The sequence below is a fragment of the Erythrolamprus reginae genome, chromosome 1 (genome assembly GCF_031021105.1).
Source record: "Erythrolamprus reginae isolate rEryReg1 chromosome 1, rEryReg1.hap1, whole genome shotgun sequence".
NCBI lineage: Eukaryota > Metazoa > Chordata > Lepidosauria > Squamata > Dipsadidae > Erythrolamprus > Erythrolamprus reginae.
In genome coordinates, this window is record NC_091950.1 from 418577592 (window position 1) to 418591794 (window position 14203).

The window sequence follows — 14203 nt, forward strand, 5'->3', positions numbered from 1 at the left end:
AAGGCTCCTCTGACCAAGAAGACATGAGTGACAGGAAGGAGGAGAGTGTGGCAGACAGCTCAGAAGGAGATCAATTATCTAGCTCCTCCTTGGATTCAGAACAAGAGTTCATGATACAGCCACGCATGCGGAGAGCGATGCATAGACAACAACAACTGAGAGATTATTAACAAAGAAAATGAGGCCACCTGTGGTTGGGTGGGGCTGTGGTAATTAGTGAGGCTGCTATAAATAGCAGCCTGTGGGTTTGGCCATTGTGGAGGATTATCTGATCGTTGTGTTTTCTGACTGCTTTACTGACTTTGACCTTTTGTGTGCTGATTTTTCCCCGCTTTGAAACTAAACCAGAGCAAAGTGTGTTTCACTTTGTGAAAGAAGAAGGACAGCTGCAAGCTAAGTATCACAGAACTGATAAGGGACTTGTACAAATTACCAGTTTGTTTGGAGACCAGTGCTCTTGGCTATACCAAAAGAGGGCTTAGTTTAAGTGAATTTTCATTATAAAGAACATTGTTTTGAATTTTCAAACGTGTGTGTGTCTGAAATTTGTACCTGTGAATTTTTGGGAGGATTCCACCAGAGAGCCCGACAGAACACTTACCAATGCTCAATTCAATATCCCAACAGGTCTGGGTTGGTACCGTTGGAGCCGGCCCGAAACACCGTCAGTTACGGGCAACTTTTCAACATACAGAAACTTTCGAGTTTCAGGATGAAGTCGGCGAGCTCCTGCTGTCAGTCTGTCAGACAGTGCGACGTGGAGTTTTGTGCTTTTTGCCCTCTTACAAGGTAAAGCCCACCACTCCTTTCCATAGAGGGGTGTGTGTGTATGTGTGTGTGTGTATGAGAGAGAGTGAGAGAGAGAGAAAGAGATTTCTGTTTCTGTCATTGCACCTTCCAGGACCAATTAACGATAAATACCAGGGTACCATTTTACAAACATGATTAGAGGACTGGAAGCTAAAACATAGAACAGTTGCTGGAATTGGGAATGTCTAGTTTGATGAAAAGCAGGACATGATAGCAGACTTCCAATATCTCAGGAGCTGTCACAAAGAAGAGGGAGTCCAGCTATTCTCCAAAGCACCTGAGGGTAGAACAAGAAGCAATGGGTGGAAACCAAACAAGGAGAGAAGCAACTTAGAACTAAGGAGAAAAATCCTGACAGTCAGAACAATGACTCAGTAGACCAACTTGTCATCAATGCATCAACACTGGATGTTTTTAATAAGAGATTGGATAATCATCTGTCTGAAATGGTGTAGGGCAGTGATGGCGAACCTTTTTTTCCTTGGGTGCCGAAAGTGCGTGTGAGTGTGCCGACATCCATAATTCAATGCCTGGGGACGGGGAAAATGGCCTCCCCCCCCCCCCCCCGACGGTCCTGAAACAGCCCATTTCCCAAACTTTGGTAAGCCCGATAGGCCCGTTTTTCACCCTCCTAGGCTCTGGAGGCAAAAATGCGCTCTCTAATCCCCCCAGAGATTCTCCAGAAGCTGAAAATGCCTTTCCAGAGCCCCTGGGTGAGCCGAAAATCAGCTGCTCAGAACCCACATGCACATTGTTGCTGAGTTAGATAACGTCTCACGTGCCAGCAGAAATGGCTCCGCGTGCCACTTGTGGCACCCATAGGTTCACCATCACTGGTGTAGGGTTTCCTGCCTGAGTAGGTGTTCTGTCGGGCCCTCTGTTAGACTCCTCCCAAAAATTCACAGGTACAAATTTCAGACACACACACGTTTGAAAACTCAAAACAATGTTCTTTATAATGAAAATTCACTTAATTAAACCAAGCCCTCTTTTGGTATAGCCAAGAGCACTGGTCTCCAAAGAAACTGGTAATTTGTACAAGTCCCTTATCAGTTCTGTGATACTTAGCTTGCAGCTGTGAGGCAATTCACAGTCCTTCTTCTTTCACAAAGTGAAACACACTTTGCTCTGGTTTAGTTTCAAAGCGGTGAAAAATCAGCACACAAAAAGTCAAAGTCAGTAAAGCAGTCAGGAAACACAACAATCAGATAATCCTCCACAATGGCCAAACCCACAGGCTGCTATTTATAGCAGCCTCACTAATTACCACAGCCCCACCCAACCACAGGTGGCCTCATTTTCTTTGATAATAATCTCTCAGTTGTTGCTGCCTATGCATCGCTCTCCGCATGCGTGGCTGTATCATTAACTCTTGTTCTGAATCCAAGGAGGAGCTAGATAATTGATCTCCTTCTGAGCTGTCTGCCCCACTCTCCTCCTTCCTGTCACTCATGTCTTCTTGGTCAGAGGAGCCTTCATCAGCAGATTCCACCGGGGGCAAAACAGGCCTGCAGCATGTGGATGTCTCCCACATCCACAATCCTTGGGGCAGGAGCTGGGCCAGAGCTAACCACAACAGTAGGGGGTTCCACTAGACGTTTTCTGAGGTCCCTTCCAATTCTGTTATTTTATTCTATTCTATTCTATCCATCCCACCCACCCCACTATCCTATAGCAGTTATATACTGCTTCACAGGGCTTTACAGCCCTCTCCCCAAGCAGTTTACAGAGTCAGTTTATGGCCCCTAACAATCTGGGTCCTCGTTTTACCAACCTCGGAAGGATGGAAGGTTGAGTCAACCTTGAGCCGGTGAGAATCAAACTGCCGAACTGCTGGCAGTCAGCAGAAGTAGTCTGCAGTACTGCATTCTAACTAATGAGCCACCATGGCTCCTATCCTATTTATTTATTTATTGATTGATTGATTGATTGATTGATTGATTTGATTTGTATGCCGCCCCTCTCCTATCCTACCCTACTCTGTTCTATTCATTGAAAGAATGTTTGTCTGTGCCTAAATGGATGTATTTATTTATTTATTTATTTATTCAACTTCTATGCCGCCCAATCCCGAAGGACTCAGGGTGGCTTATAACAACGGTATAAGTACAATAAAAATAAATACAGAACAGTAAAAGAAGTCAAACAGTTAACTAAGGTTAAAACATAATAAACTAAAAAAACTCCATAAAAAGTTATTATTGTATATACATCAACTTCCTTTCTTTTTTCCCAGAAAAAGTGCGGGGGAGGGTAGCCCCAAATCAGCCATTTTATCCCATTCACTTCTACTATTTCTTCAAAGAGTGGCCTCTTGTAACATCCGTTGGCATCCAAAGAATGATTCAGTCTCCTGTTTTCAGCCGGCCCATCAAGGCAAGCTTTAATTGTGACCATTTATAAAAATACAGTGACTGATCCCAAAGTCTTGCACCCATTATTATTATTATTATTATTATTATTATTATTATTATTATTATTATTTATTGGATTTGTATGCCGCCCCTCTCCGTAGACTCGGGGCGGCTAACAACAATGATAAAACAACATGTAATAATCCAATAATAAAAACAACTAAAAACCCTTATAATAAAACCAAACATACACACAAACATACCATGCATAACTTGTAATGGCCTAGAGGGAAGGAATATCTCAACTCCCCCATGCCTGGCGGCATAAGTGAGTCTTGAGTAGTTTACGAGAAACCAACCAACTCAACAGCAACTAGTTCTTCTTTTAACTAGTTAATTTGGATTTAAATCAATTTCAATTCAATTTCAATTTATTAGATTTGTATGCCACCCCTCTCCGAAGACTCAGGGCGGCTCACAACAATAATAAAAACAATATTCCAGCTAAAACAAATCTAATATTAAAAAGCACATAAAACCCTATCATATTTTAAAAAGCAAACAACATATACATACCCAAACATAAATATAAAAAAGCCTGGGGGAAAGGTGTCTCAACTCCCCCATGCCTGGCGGTGTAGATGGGTCTTGAGTAACTTACGAAAGACACGGAGGGTGGGGGCAGTTCTAATCTCCCGGGGGAGTTGGTTCCAGAGGGCCGGGGCCGCCACAGAGAAGGCTCTTCCCCTGGGGCCTGCCAAACGACATTGTTTAGTCGACATTGTTTACCGATGGGCACAGCAGTATAAATGAGCGATAAAAACATTTTACTCCCAATTGGTAGCTACCCGGGGAAGCACACATATCCCGTAAAGGAGAATGTTATAATGTGAAAATATTACCCAGAAAAACCCGAGGTGCTTTTAAACAAGATTAAGATAAAGGATCATTAAGATGCCTGTCGCCGAGCTGTCTGCTTTTCAAATACATCCTGCCTGGTGCCTGCATCTTGGCATGATTCGTTCAATATGTCTCCTATCCCAAGTCGAGAGGGGTGAGGGAAAAGGCTTAATCGTTTTACATCTCAGGGACGTTGCGATGGGAACTTTGCATGGTACCGATAGACTCCCGACACCGAGATATTATTATTATTATTATTCATTCTTTATTCTTGGGGAAATTTTGACAGTTCCTAGTGATGACTCTTCCCCTTGAGCGTTGATTTGGACAAGGGCCAGAGCGTTAAGGATACAACCGTAAGCATTTCTGTAAAAATAAATTACGTGCAAAGGAGATGGTGAACCGCTATTTTTCATCCGTGCTGCAGTCAATTGGGGCCATGGGAGAGCAGGCCCACAAAACCATGAGAATTAACCCCCTCGGTTGTTTTAAATTAAATCTGGAATTGGAGAAAGCAGCGCTTACAAAGCATTTTTGGTCCATTGGTGAGCTATCTTTGTTAATTCCTTGTCGAAGAACCAAAACTTACATTTTTCTCCATCTTGGCTTTAGCATAAATATTGTTTGCATGTTGCACTTTTGTTGAGGTTTATTTATTTATTTGATTTTTTAATGCTGCCCTTCACCTTAGACTCAGGGTGGCTTACAACATGTTAGCAATAGCACTTTTTAACAGAGCCAGCATATTGCCCCCACAATCCAGGTCCTCATTTTACCCACCTCCAAAGGATGGAAGGCTGAGTCAACCTTGCACCGGTGATTTATTTATTTATATTTATTTATTTATTAAATTTGTATGCTGCCCCTCTCCGTAGACTCTATTATTCTGTTAAATGTGACTGGGCAATCCACTAGTGTATAAACAGAGCAAACCCCATTCCCTTGTAGCACTGATGAGGTTACCTAGTTGGGTAATGAAATGTCTGCAAGAAAACATCCAAGCTCAGAGAGCACCAAAGACCCCATAACTCACTATTGTGGTTCCAAGAACTGGATTGATTTTTGTTTTTATCCTGCCTTGTGTGCCTGTAGATGCGCTCACACCATTGCACATGGCACACTCATGTTTGTTGATTTATTCATCTGATTTAGCACCATTGTGGCTGGCCTCTGTTACAGGAGGGCACTTGCGTACCAAGCACCAGTCACGCAAGTGGAGCTTTGTGTGCATACACACTTGCTCATTTCTTCCGCTAGCGGGCCACGACCCGGATGTTGGGGACTTCTGGCTTAGAGAACCTTAACAGACGACACGTAGATAAACTATGTCTAGTTTGAAGAAAAGAGTCCCTTCCAACTCTGTTATTCTAACAATTCTAAAAGATGAGATTTCACTCCGAGATCTTTTATGATGGTTGAGTCTTTTACAGGCTCTTTTGCAAGTCCAGTATAGAAATAAGGCTCAGCGTTGAATTGCTGGACACATTGATGAGACACTAAATCTCATGGGGCTACCTTTGAAAAGTGTTCGGAAACTTCAGATCGTGCAGAATGCGGCCGCGAGAGCTATCGTGGGGCTTCCTAGATTCGCCCACGTTTCTACAACACTCCGTGGCCTGCACTGGCTGCTGATCGGCTTCCGGTCACAATTCAAAGTGTTGGTAATGACCTTTAAAGCCCTTCATGGCATTGGACCAGAATACCTCCAGAACCGCCTTCTACCGCACGAATCCCAGTGGCCGATAAGGTCCCACAGAGTTGGCCTTCTCCGGGTCCCGTTGTCTGGCGGGCCCCAGGAGAAGAGCCTTTTTTGTGGCGGCCCCGGCCCTCTGGAATCAACTCCCCCCGGAGATTAGAACGGCCCACACCCTCCTTGTCTTTCGCAAGTTACTCAAGACCCACCTATATCGCCAGGCATGGGGGAATTAAGACATCTCCTCCAGGCTTTCTTATATTTTATGTTTGGTATGTATGTTTTGTATGGTTTTTAAATTGTTGGGGTTTTTTAATGTAATTTTATTATTAGATTTGTTCCATTGTTATACTGTTTTTATTATTGTTGTGAGCCGCCCCGAGTCTTCGGAGAGGGGCGGCATACAAATCTAATAAATTGAATTGAATTTTTAGGTTTTTATGCCCCTTATTTTGGAGGGGAGGGAGGAAATCCCCCCCCCTAAATTTCCTTACTGATTCTAGCTTATGTTGGAAGAACATCATACTCACCCTTCTAAAGATATCCGAAATAGCACAGGAAATGGTCAAATGTTTCTTATACAGTGATACCTCGTCTTACAAACGCCTCGTCACACAAACTTTTCGAGATACAAACCCAGGGTTTAAGATTTTTTTTGCTTCTTCTTACAAACTATTTTCACCTTACAAACCCACCGCTGCCGCTGGGATGCCCCGCCTCCGGACCTCCGTTGTCAGTGAAGCACCCGTTTTTGCGCTGCTGGGATTCGTCTGAGGCTCAAAAACGGGTGCTTTGCTGGCAACGGAAGTCTGGAGGTGGGGTTTCCCAGTGAGGGGAGCCTCAGTGAAATCGCAGCATCGCAAAAACACAGAGGTCCGGATTTGGGGTTTCGAGGACTTCGGTGTTTTTGCAATGCTGCAATTTCACTGATGCTCCCTTCGCTGGGAAACCCCACCTCCGGACTTCCGTTGCCAGCGAAGCACTCGTTTTTGCGATGAAGGGATTCCCCTGCTGGGATTCCCCTGCAGCATCGTAAAAACACAGAAGTCCGGAGGTGGGATTTCCTATGGAGGGGAACCTCAGGGGAATCCCAGCAGTGCAAAAACGGACGCTTCAGCTGGCAAAAGGGGTGAATTTTGGACTTGCACACATTAATCGCTTTTCCATTGATTCCTATGGGAAGCATTGTTTCGTCTTACAAACTTTTCACCTTAAGAACCTCGTCCCGGAACCAATTAAGTTTTTAAGACAAGGTATCACTGTATTAGGTATCTTGAGCTGGAATGTTTCAGGTGCCGGGAAGAAAGGAGAGTGATCCGAATTGACTTCAATACATTTCTTCCCACCATCCCAAAAATAAAAACGAAAGCAGCCCGTTGAGTTCCCCTACTTTTAAAAGCATGAGGATTTGAGCGCTGGCTGTTAAAGTAAGCCGATGGCAACATCACAGGCTTGAAACAAAGGCCAGAAGAAGCATTTTCCAGAGTGCTGGGCTTGTAAGGGGACCATTAATGAGGACAGAGAGGCTTGAATGCAATTTGCACGTTCTCGGGTTTCAAAAAGAGAGTTTGAGGTCGTGCGTTATTAATGCGCCCGAACATCTGGAACTGTGTAAAAACCCCAGACGTTGAGCAAGTGCAGTGCTTCCCCCCGGCTAGGTCTGACGCTGACCCATTTCCTCCCTGGTGAAATGCCTTATTTTTTTAAAAAAATGGAAACAATAAAATGACAATATCCAGATAAGTTTGGGGTTTTTGTTTTGGTTATTTTTTGCGTCGTGCACATGTGTAGGAGAGCACCGAAGACTGCGTGCGCTGGGAGGAAGAGGACGGCATGTTCAGCGAGAGTTTGGAATTTCATTTGAATTGTCCTTAAGTTTGAACTCGCACCCAGGCATGCGGATAATCCTCGGCTTTACAACCCTTTGCTTAGTCACAATTCGAAGTGACGACAACCCACTTAACAAAAGTAACTTATGGCCATTTTCACACTTACCCTGTTTCCCGGGAAATAAGACAGCGTCTTATATTAACTTTTGCTCCCAAAGATGTGCTACGTCTTATTTTCAGGGGATGTCTTTATTTTTTTTTTCAATGAAGAAGAATTCACATTTATTGCTGAACAAAAAAAAAAAGAACATTTATTATATACTGTACAGGAGTAGTCATCACGAACCAGCATAACTAGACAAACTGAATCCTATCAAGAATTTCTTACTACTACCGTACCATTATTTACATGTACAACATAGAAACATAGAAGACTGACGGCAGAAAAAGACCCCATGATCCATCTAGTCTGTCCTTATACTATTTTCTGTATTTTATCTTAGGATGGATATATGTTTATCCCAGGCATGTTTCAATTCAGTTACTGTGGATTTATCTACCACGTCTGCTGGAAGCTTGTTCCAAGGATCTACTACTCTTTCAGTAAAATAATATTTTCTCATGTTGCTTTTGATCTTTCCCCCAACTAAGTTCAGATTGTGTCCCCTTGTTCTTGTGTTCACTTTCCTATTAAAAACACTTCCCTCCTGGACCTTATTTAACCCTTTAACATATTTAAATGTTTCCATCATGTCCCCCCTTTCCCATCCGTCCTCCAGACTATACAGATTGAGTTCATGAAGTCTTTCCTGATAACGTTTTATGCTTAAGACCTTCCACCATTCTTGTAGCCCGTCTTTGGACCCGTTCAATTTTGTCAATATCTTTTTGTAGGTGAGGTCTCCAGAACTGAACACAGTACTTCAAATGTGGTCTCACCAGCACTCTATATAGCAGGATCATAATCTCCCTCTTCCTGCTTGTTATACCTCTAGCTATGCAGCCAAGCATCCTACTTGCTTTCCCTACCGCCTGACTGCACTGTTCACCGATTTTGAGACTGTCAGAAATCACTACCCCTAATTACAACAATTAATGGTATGGTACTTTTACCAATATTTACGGTTTGAACAGACGAAACGTCTCCTACGTCTTAGTTTCGGTGGATGCCTTATATTAGGCAATTCTACGAAACCTCTCCTATGTCTTACTTTTGGGGGTGGCTTATTTTCGTGGAAACAGGGTAACAACCATTGCAGCATCCCCAGTGATCAAAATTCAGACACATGTAGAGGTAGTCCTTGACTTACAACAATTCATTTACTGACCATTCAAAGTGACAATGGCACCGAAAAAAGTGATTTGTGGCTGGTTTTCGTAGTTATGACCGTTGCAGGATCCCCCAGGGTCATGTGCTCAAAATTCTGAAGCTTGGCAGCTTGCTCGTATTTATGATGGTTGCAATGTCCTGTTGCCAAGGCATCCCATTTTGCAATCTTTTTATTTATATAGATAAAAGTGTTTTTTTAATTTTTTTTTACAAACATATCAATGTGTGAACAGTGGCACCTGGGCATCATACATTCTAATACAAATCAAACTACCTAATAGCGTTACTAATAGTTATTACTTTAAATCAACTTATATTTCTCATGGTAATACATATTTATATAAAGTTGCAATCTATCATTATTCAGTTATTCCATTTATTTATTTATTTATTTCATTTCATTCATTTATTTATTTATTTATTTTTATTTTTATTTTTTTAGAGTTGAAAGGGACCATGCAGGTCATCAAGTCCAACCCCCTGCCTGAGCAGGAATCCTAAAGCACCCCAGCCAAGTGGCAGTCCAATCTCCTCTTGAAAGTGTCCAGAGTTGGGGAGTTCACAACCTCCGCAGGCAGGTTGTTCCACTGGTTGATCGCTCTGACCTTACTTCTAGGTTGAATCTCTCCTTGGTCAGCTTCCAGCCGTTGTTCCTCGTCCGGCCCTCTGGTGCTCTGGAGAATAGAGTGGCCCCCTCCTCTCTGTGGCAACCCCTCATATACCTATATACAGCTATCATGTCCGCTCTGGCCCTCCTTTTCTCTAGGCTATCCATGCCCAGTTCCCGCAATCTCTCTTCGTAAGTCTTGGTTTCTAGTCCCCTAATCATCTTGGTTGCTCTTTTCTGCACCTTCTCCAGAGTTTCAATGTCTCTTTTGAAGTGTGGTGACCAGAAATGGATGCATATTTTGTCTTATTATTACTCTTATTTTATATATATAAAGTTGTATACACTAATACAGTGGTACCACTTCTACTTAAGCTACCTTTTCTACTTAAGAAGTTAATTCGTTCCGTGACCAGGTTCTTAAGTAGAAAAGTTTGTAAGTAGAAGCAATTGTTTCCATAAGAATCACTGTAAAAGCAAATAATGTGTGCAAACCCATTAGGAAAGAAATAAAAGTTTGGAATTTGGGTGGGAGGAGGAGGAAGAAAAGGAGGAGGAGGACAGTCGCTGCCGAAGGAAGAAGGCGAGGTGAGGGGAATAAAAAAAATACAAAACTTTAAGGCTTAAAAAAAAAAAAAGGGACTCTGAGACAGTACCCAGAGAAAGGAAAAAGCTCTGTTTGCTCTGGGCTGCCAAATCCTCTGGCAGCCCAGAAAAAAACCAAGATGGTCAGGATTAAAGGGGGAATGGCAGGAAACTGGTTGGGTCTTCGTGATGCTCTCAAATTTCCTGGGAAATTTTTCCAGGCTCGGGTTCTTAAGTAGAAAATGTTTCTTAAGAAGAGGCAAAAAAATCTTGGAACACCCGGTTCTTATCTAGAAAAGTTCTTAAGTAGAGGCATTCTTAAGTAGAGGTACCACTGTATTCCCCTTTTCTCTTATTTCTGTCCCTTTTTATCTTTTGTTTTTTTAAAAAAACATTTTCTTTCTCTCCTCCCTAATTTCTAATCATGTCACCTACCTACAAAAAAGAAAGGAATGGAAAAATAAGAGGAAAAGAAAAGCAAGTCTTCTGCCGCATGAATCCCAGCGACCAGAGTGGGTCTTCTCCGGGTCCCGTCAACCAAACAATGTCGCTTGGTGGGACCCAGGGAAAGAGCCTTCTCTGTGGCGGCCCCGGCCCTCTGGAACCAACTCCCCCCAAAGATTAGAATTGCCCCCACCCTCCTTGCCTTTCGTAAGCTGCTTAAAGCCCACCTCTGCCGCCAGGCATGGGGGAACTGAGATATTCTTTCCCCCTAGGCCTTTACAATTTATGCATGGTATGTTTGTTTGTAGGGATGTTTGGTTTTTACAATAAGGGTTTTTAGTTGTTTTAGTATTGGATTTTGTTGTACTGTTTTACTGCTGTTGTTAGCCGCCCCGAGTCTGCAGAGAGGGGCGGCATACAAATCCAATAAATAATAATAAATAATAATAATAAGTCAAAAACAACACCAAAAATAAATAATCATCTACCCATCATCTCTTGTCCGCTTCGATACTTTAATTGCTTTTTTTTCCTTTTTGACTTGCCTCCCATATTCCTCTCTAAGATCTTTATCTCGTTCTACACCTGCTTCTTGGCTGCTCAATCAGAGTATTTTTCCCATCTCAATCCATTTCTGCCCACTCCCCTATCTCCCTTTGAAAGGTACCATATTTTTCGGACTATAAGATGCACCTTAGCTTTTGGGGAGGGAAGTAAGAAAAAAGCTGATTGGGGCGTGGGGGGTCTCCCTGAACCTCAGCTGTTCCCAGCGGTGATCTTTAGCAACAGGTGAGTTGATTGTGTCTTGCTTTTTCAACCTCTGAAAACCTCCTATACAGATTGAAACCTATACAGATTGAGTTCATGAAGTCTTTCCTGATAAAATTTATGCTTAAGACCTTCCACCATTCTTGTAGCCCGTCTTTGATAAAATTGAACGGGTCCAAAGACGGGCTACAAGAATGATGGAAGGTCTTAAGCATAAAACGTATCAGAAAAGACTTTATGAACTCCATCTGTATAGTCTGGAGGACAAAAGGAAAAGGGGGAACATGATGGAAACATTTAAATATGTTAAAGGGTTAAATAAGGTTCAGGAGGGAAGTGTTTTTAATAGGAAAGTGAACACAAGAACAAGGGGACACAATCTGAGGTGAGTTGGGGGAAAGATCAAAAGCCACATGAGAAAATATTATTTTACTGAAAGAGTAGTAGATGATTGGAACAAACTTCCAGCAGACATGGTTAGTAAATCCACAGTAACTAAATTTAAACATGTCTGGGATAAACACATCCATCCTAAGATAAAACACAGGAAATAGAATAAGGGCAGAGTAGATGGACCATGAGGTCTTTTTCTGCCGTCAATCTTCTATGTTTCTATGTTTCCAATTGAGAGGCTGGGCAGGGCTACATTCAGAATATAAGATGCACCCAAATTTCTACCCTTTTGTGGGGTGGGGGGAAGATGTGTCTTATACTCCAAAAAATACGGTATTTTCCTGTATCTCCCAATTCTCTTTTCGACTCTCTTTCCCCCCTGGTTTAACTCATCAGCCACTGTTATTTTCTTTATTGTCTTTTCCTTATCTTTTTTAAATTCTCTGGTTCTTCCTTCCAGTTTTTTCCCTCCATTTCTACTGTTAGTTCCGTTAACCCCTTTGGCAACCTTCTGATTAGGAGAGTGGATGAGGGAGCCAGATTCAGTTAAACCACATATGTTTATGTTTGTTGTTTATGTTTATTTAGATTTGTATGCCGCCCCTCTCCGCAGACTCGGGGCGGCTCACAACAGAATAACAAAAAACAATTACAGCAAATCTAAATTTCTACTAAAAACATTTAAAAACATGCACACACACATGTGGTACTAAGTTAATAAGTGCCGTGATTCATTGGACATCCATGGCAAGAAAGGTCATACAGTGGGTTAAAATAGAAACATAGAAGATTGATGGCAGAAAAAGACCTCCTGGTCCATCTAGTCTGCCCTTATACTATTTCCTGTGTTTTATCTTAGGATGGATCTATGTTTATCCCAGGCATGTTTAAATTCAGTTACTGTGGATTTACCAACTACGTCTGCTGGAAGTTTGTTCCAAGCATCTACTCCTCTTTCAGTCAAATAATATTTTCTCATGTTGCTTTTGATCTTTCCTTCAACTAACTTCAGATTGTGTCCCCTTGTTCTTGTGCTCACTTTCCTATTAAAAACACTTCCCTCCTGAACCTTATTTAACCCTTTAACATATTTAAATGTTTCCATCATGTCCCTCTTTTCCCTTCTGTCCTCCAGACTACACTTCACAAGGTTGTGGTTGTAAGTTGAGGACTGCTTGTACTGCCTTATCCCAGACTTGATATTTATTTAATTGTCATATTTATAAAACTGCCCATCTGACAAAGTGAATTTAATAAAGTAAAGGTTCCCCTCGCACATGAATGCTAGTCATTCCTGACTAGTGGGCAGTGCTCATCTCCATTTCCAAACCGAAGAGCCAGTGCTGTCCAAACACATATCTGTGGTCATGTGGCTGCTATGATTAAATGCCAAAGGTGCACAGAACACTGTTACCTTCCCACCAAAGGGGGTCCCTATCTTGGAATACTGCATTCAGTTTTGGTCGCCAAAATACAAAAAGGATGTTGAGACTAGAAAGAGTTCAGAGAAGAGCAACAAAGGTGATTAGGGGACTGGAGGCTAAAACATAGGAAGAGCGGTTGCAGGAACTGGGCATGACTAATTTAGAAACATAGAAGACTGACAGCAGAAAAAGACCTCATGGTCCATCTAGTCTGCCCTTATACTATTTTCTGTATTTTATCTTAGGTTGGATCTATGTTTATCCCAGGCATGTTTAAATTCAGTTACTGTGGATTTACCCACCACGTCTGCTAAATGTTTGTTCCAAGGATCTACTACTCTTTCAGTGAAATAATATTTTCTCATGTTGCTTTTGATCTTTTCCCCAACTAACTTCAGATTGTGTCTCCTTGTTCTTGTGTTCACTTTCCTATTAAAAACACTTCCCTCCTGAACCTTATTTAACCCTTTGACATATTTAAATCTTTTGATCATGTCCCCCCTTTTCCTTCTGTCCTCCAGACTATACAGATTGAGTTCATGAAGTCTTTCCTGATAGGATTTATGCTTAAGACCTTCCACCATTCTTGTAGCCCGTCTTTTGATGAAAAGGACATGGGGAGACATGATAGTCTTTCAATATCTCAGGGGTTCCCACACAGAAGAAGGAGTCAAGCTATTCTCCAAAGCACCTGAGGGTAGAACAAGAAGGAAAACATTTCTGATAGTTAAAGCAATTAACCAGTGGAAACAGCTTGTTTCCAGAAGTTATGAATACTCCAACACTAGAAATTTTTAAGAAGATGTTGAATAACCATTCATCTGAAGTGGTGTAGGGTTTCCTGCCTAAGCAGGGGGTTGGACTAGAAGACCTCCAAGGTCCCTTCCAAGTCTGTTGTTATTATTATATAATAATAATAATATTATTTTCTACTTAACTACCAGACCACTGTATTATTTTCCGCTTATTATTATTTTCTACTTAACTGCCAGACCAATCTAACCACTAGTTTATTTTTAATTTATTTTTTTTCCACCTATTTTTCTATTACTGCATCTTTTGCCTC

General features: G+C 41.9%; 1 protein-coding gene across 2 annotated transcripts in view; it reads left to right on the forward strand.

Annotated features, from left to right (window-relative positions):
- The window catches only part of BRIP1 (BRCA1 interacting DNA helicase 1), a 149760-nt gene that overhangs the window by 64342 nt on the left and 71215 nt on the right, over positions 1-14203 (forward strand). The window contains exon 14 of one of the 2 annotated variants that reach the window (XM_070735298.1): positions 628-789. The exons of the other annotated variant lie outside the window; for it this stretch is intronic. Coding sequence (XP_070591399.1) covers positions 628-789 — 162 coding nt within the window. The remainder of the gene's footprint in view (positions 1-627; positions 790-14203) is intronic. 2 annotated transcript variants of the gene reach the window in all.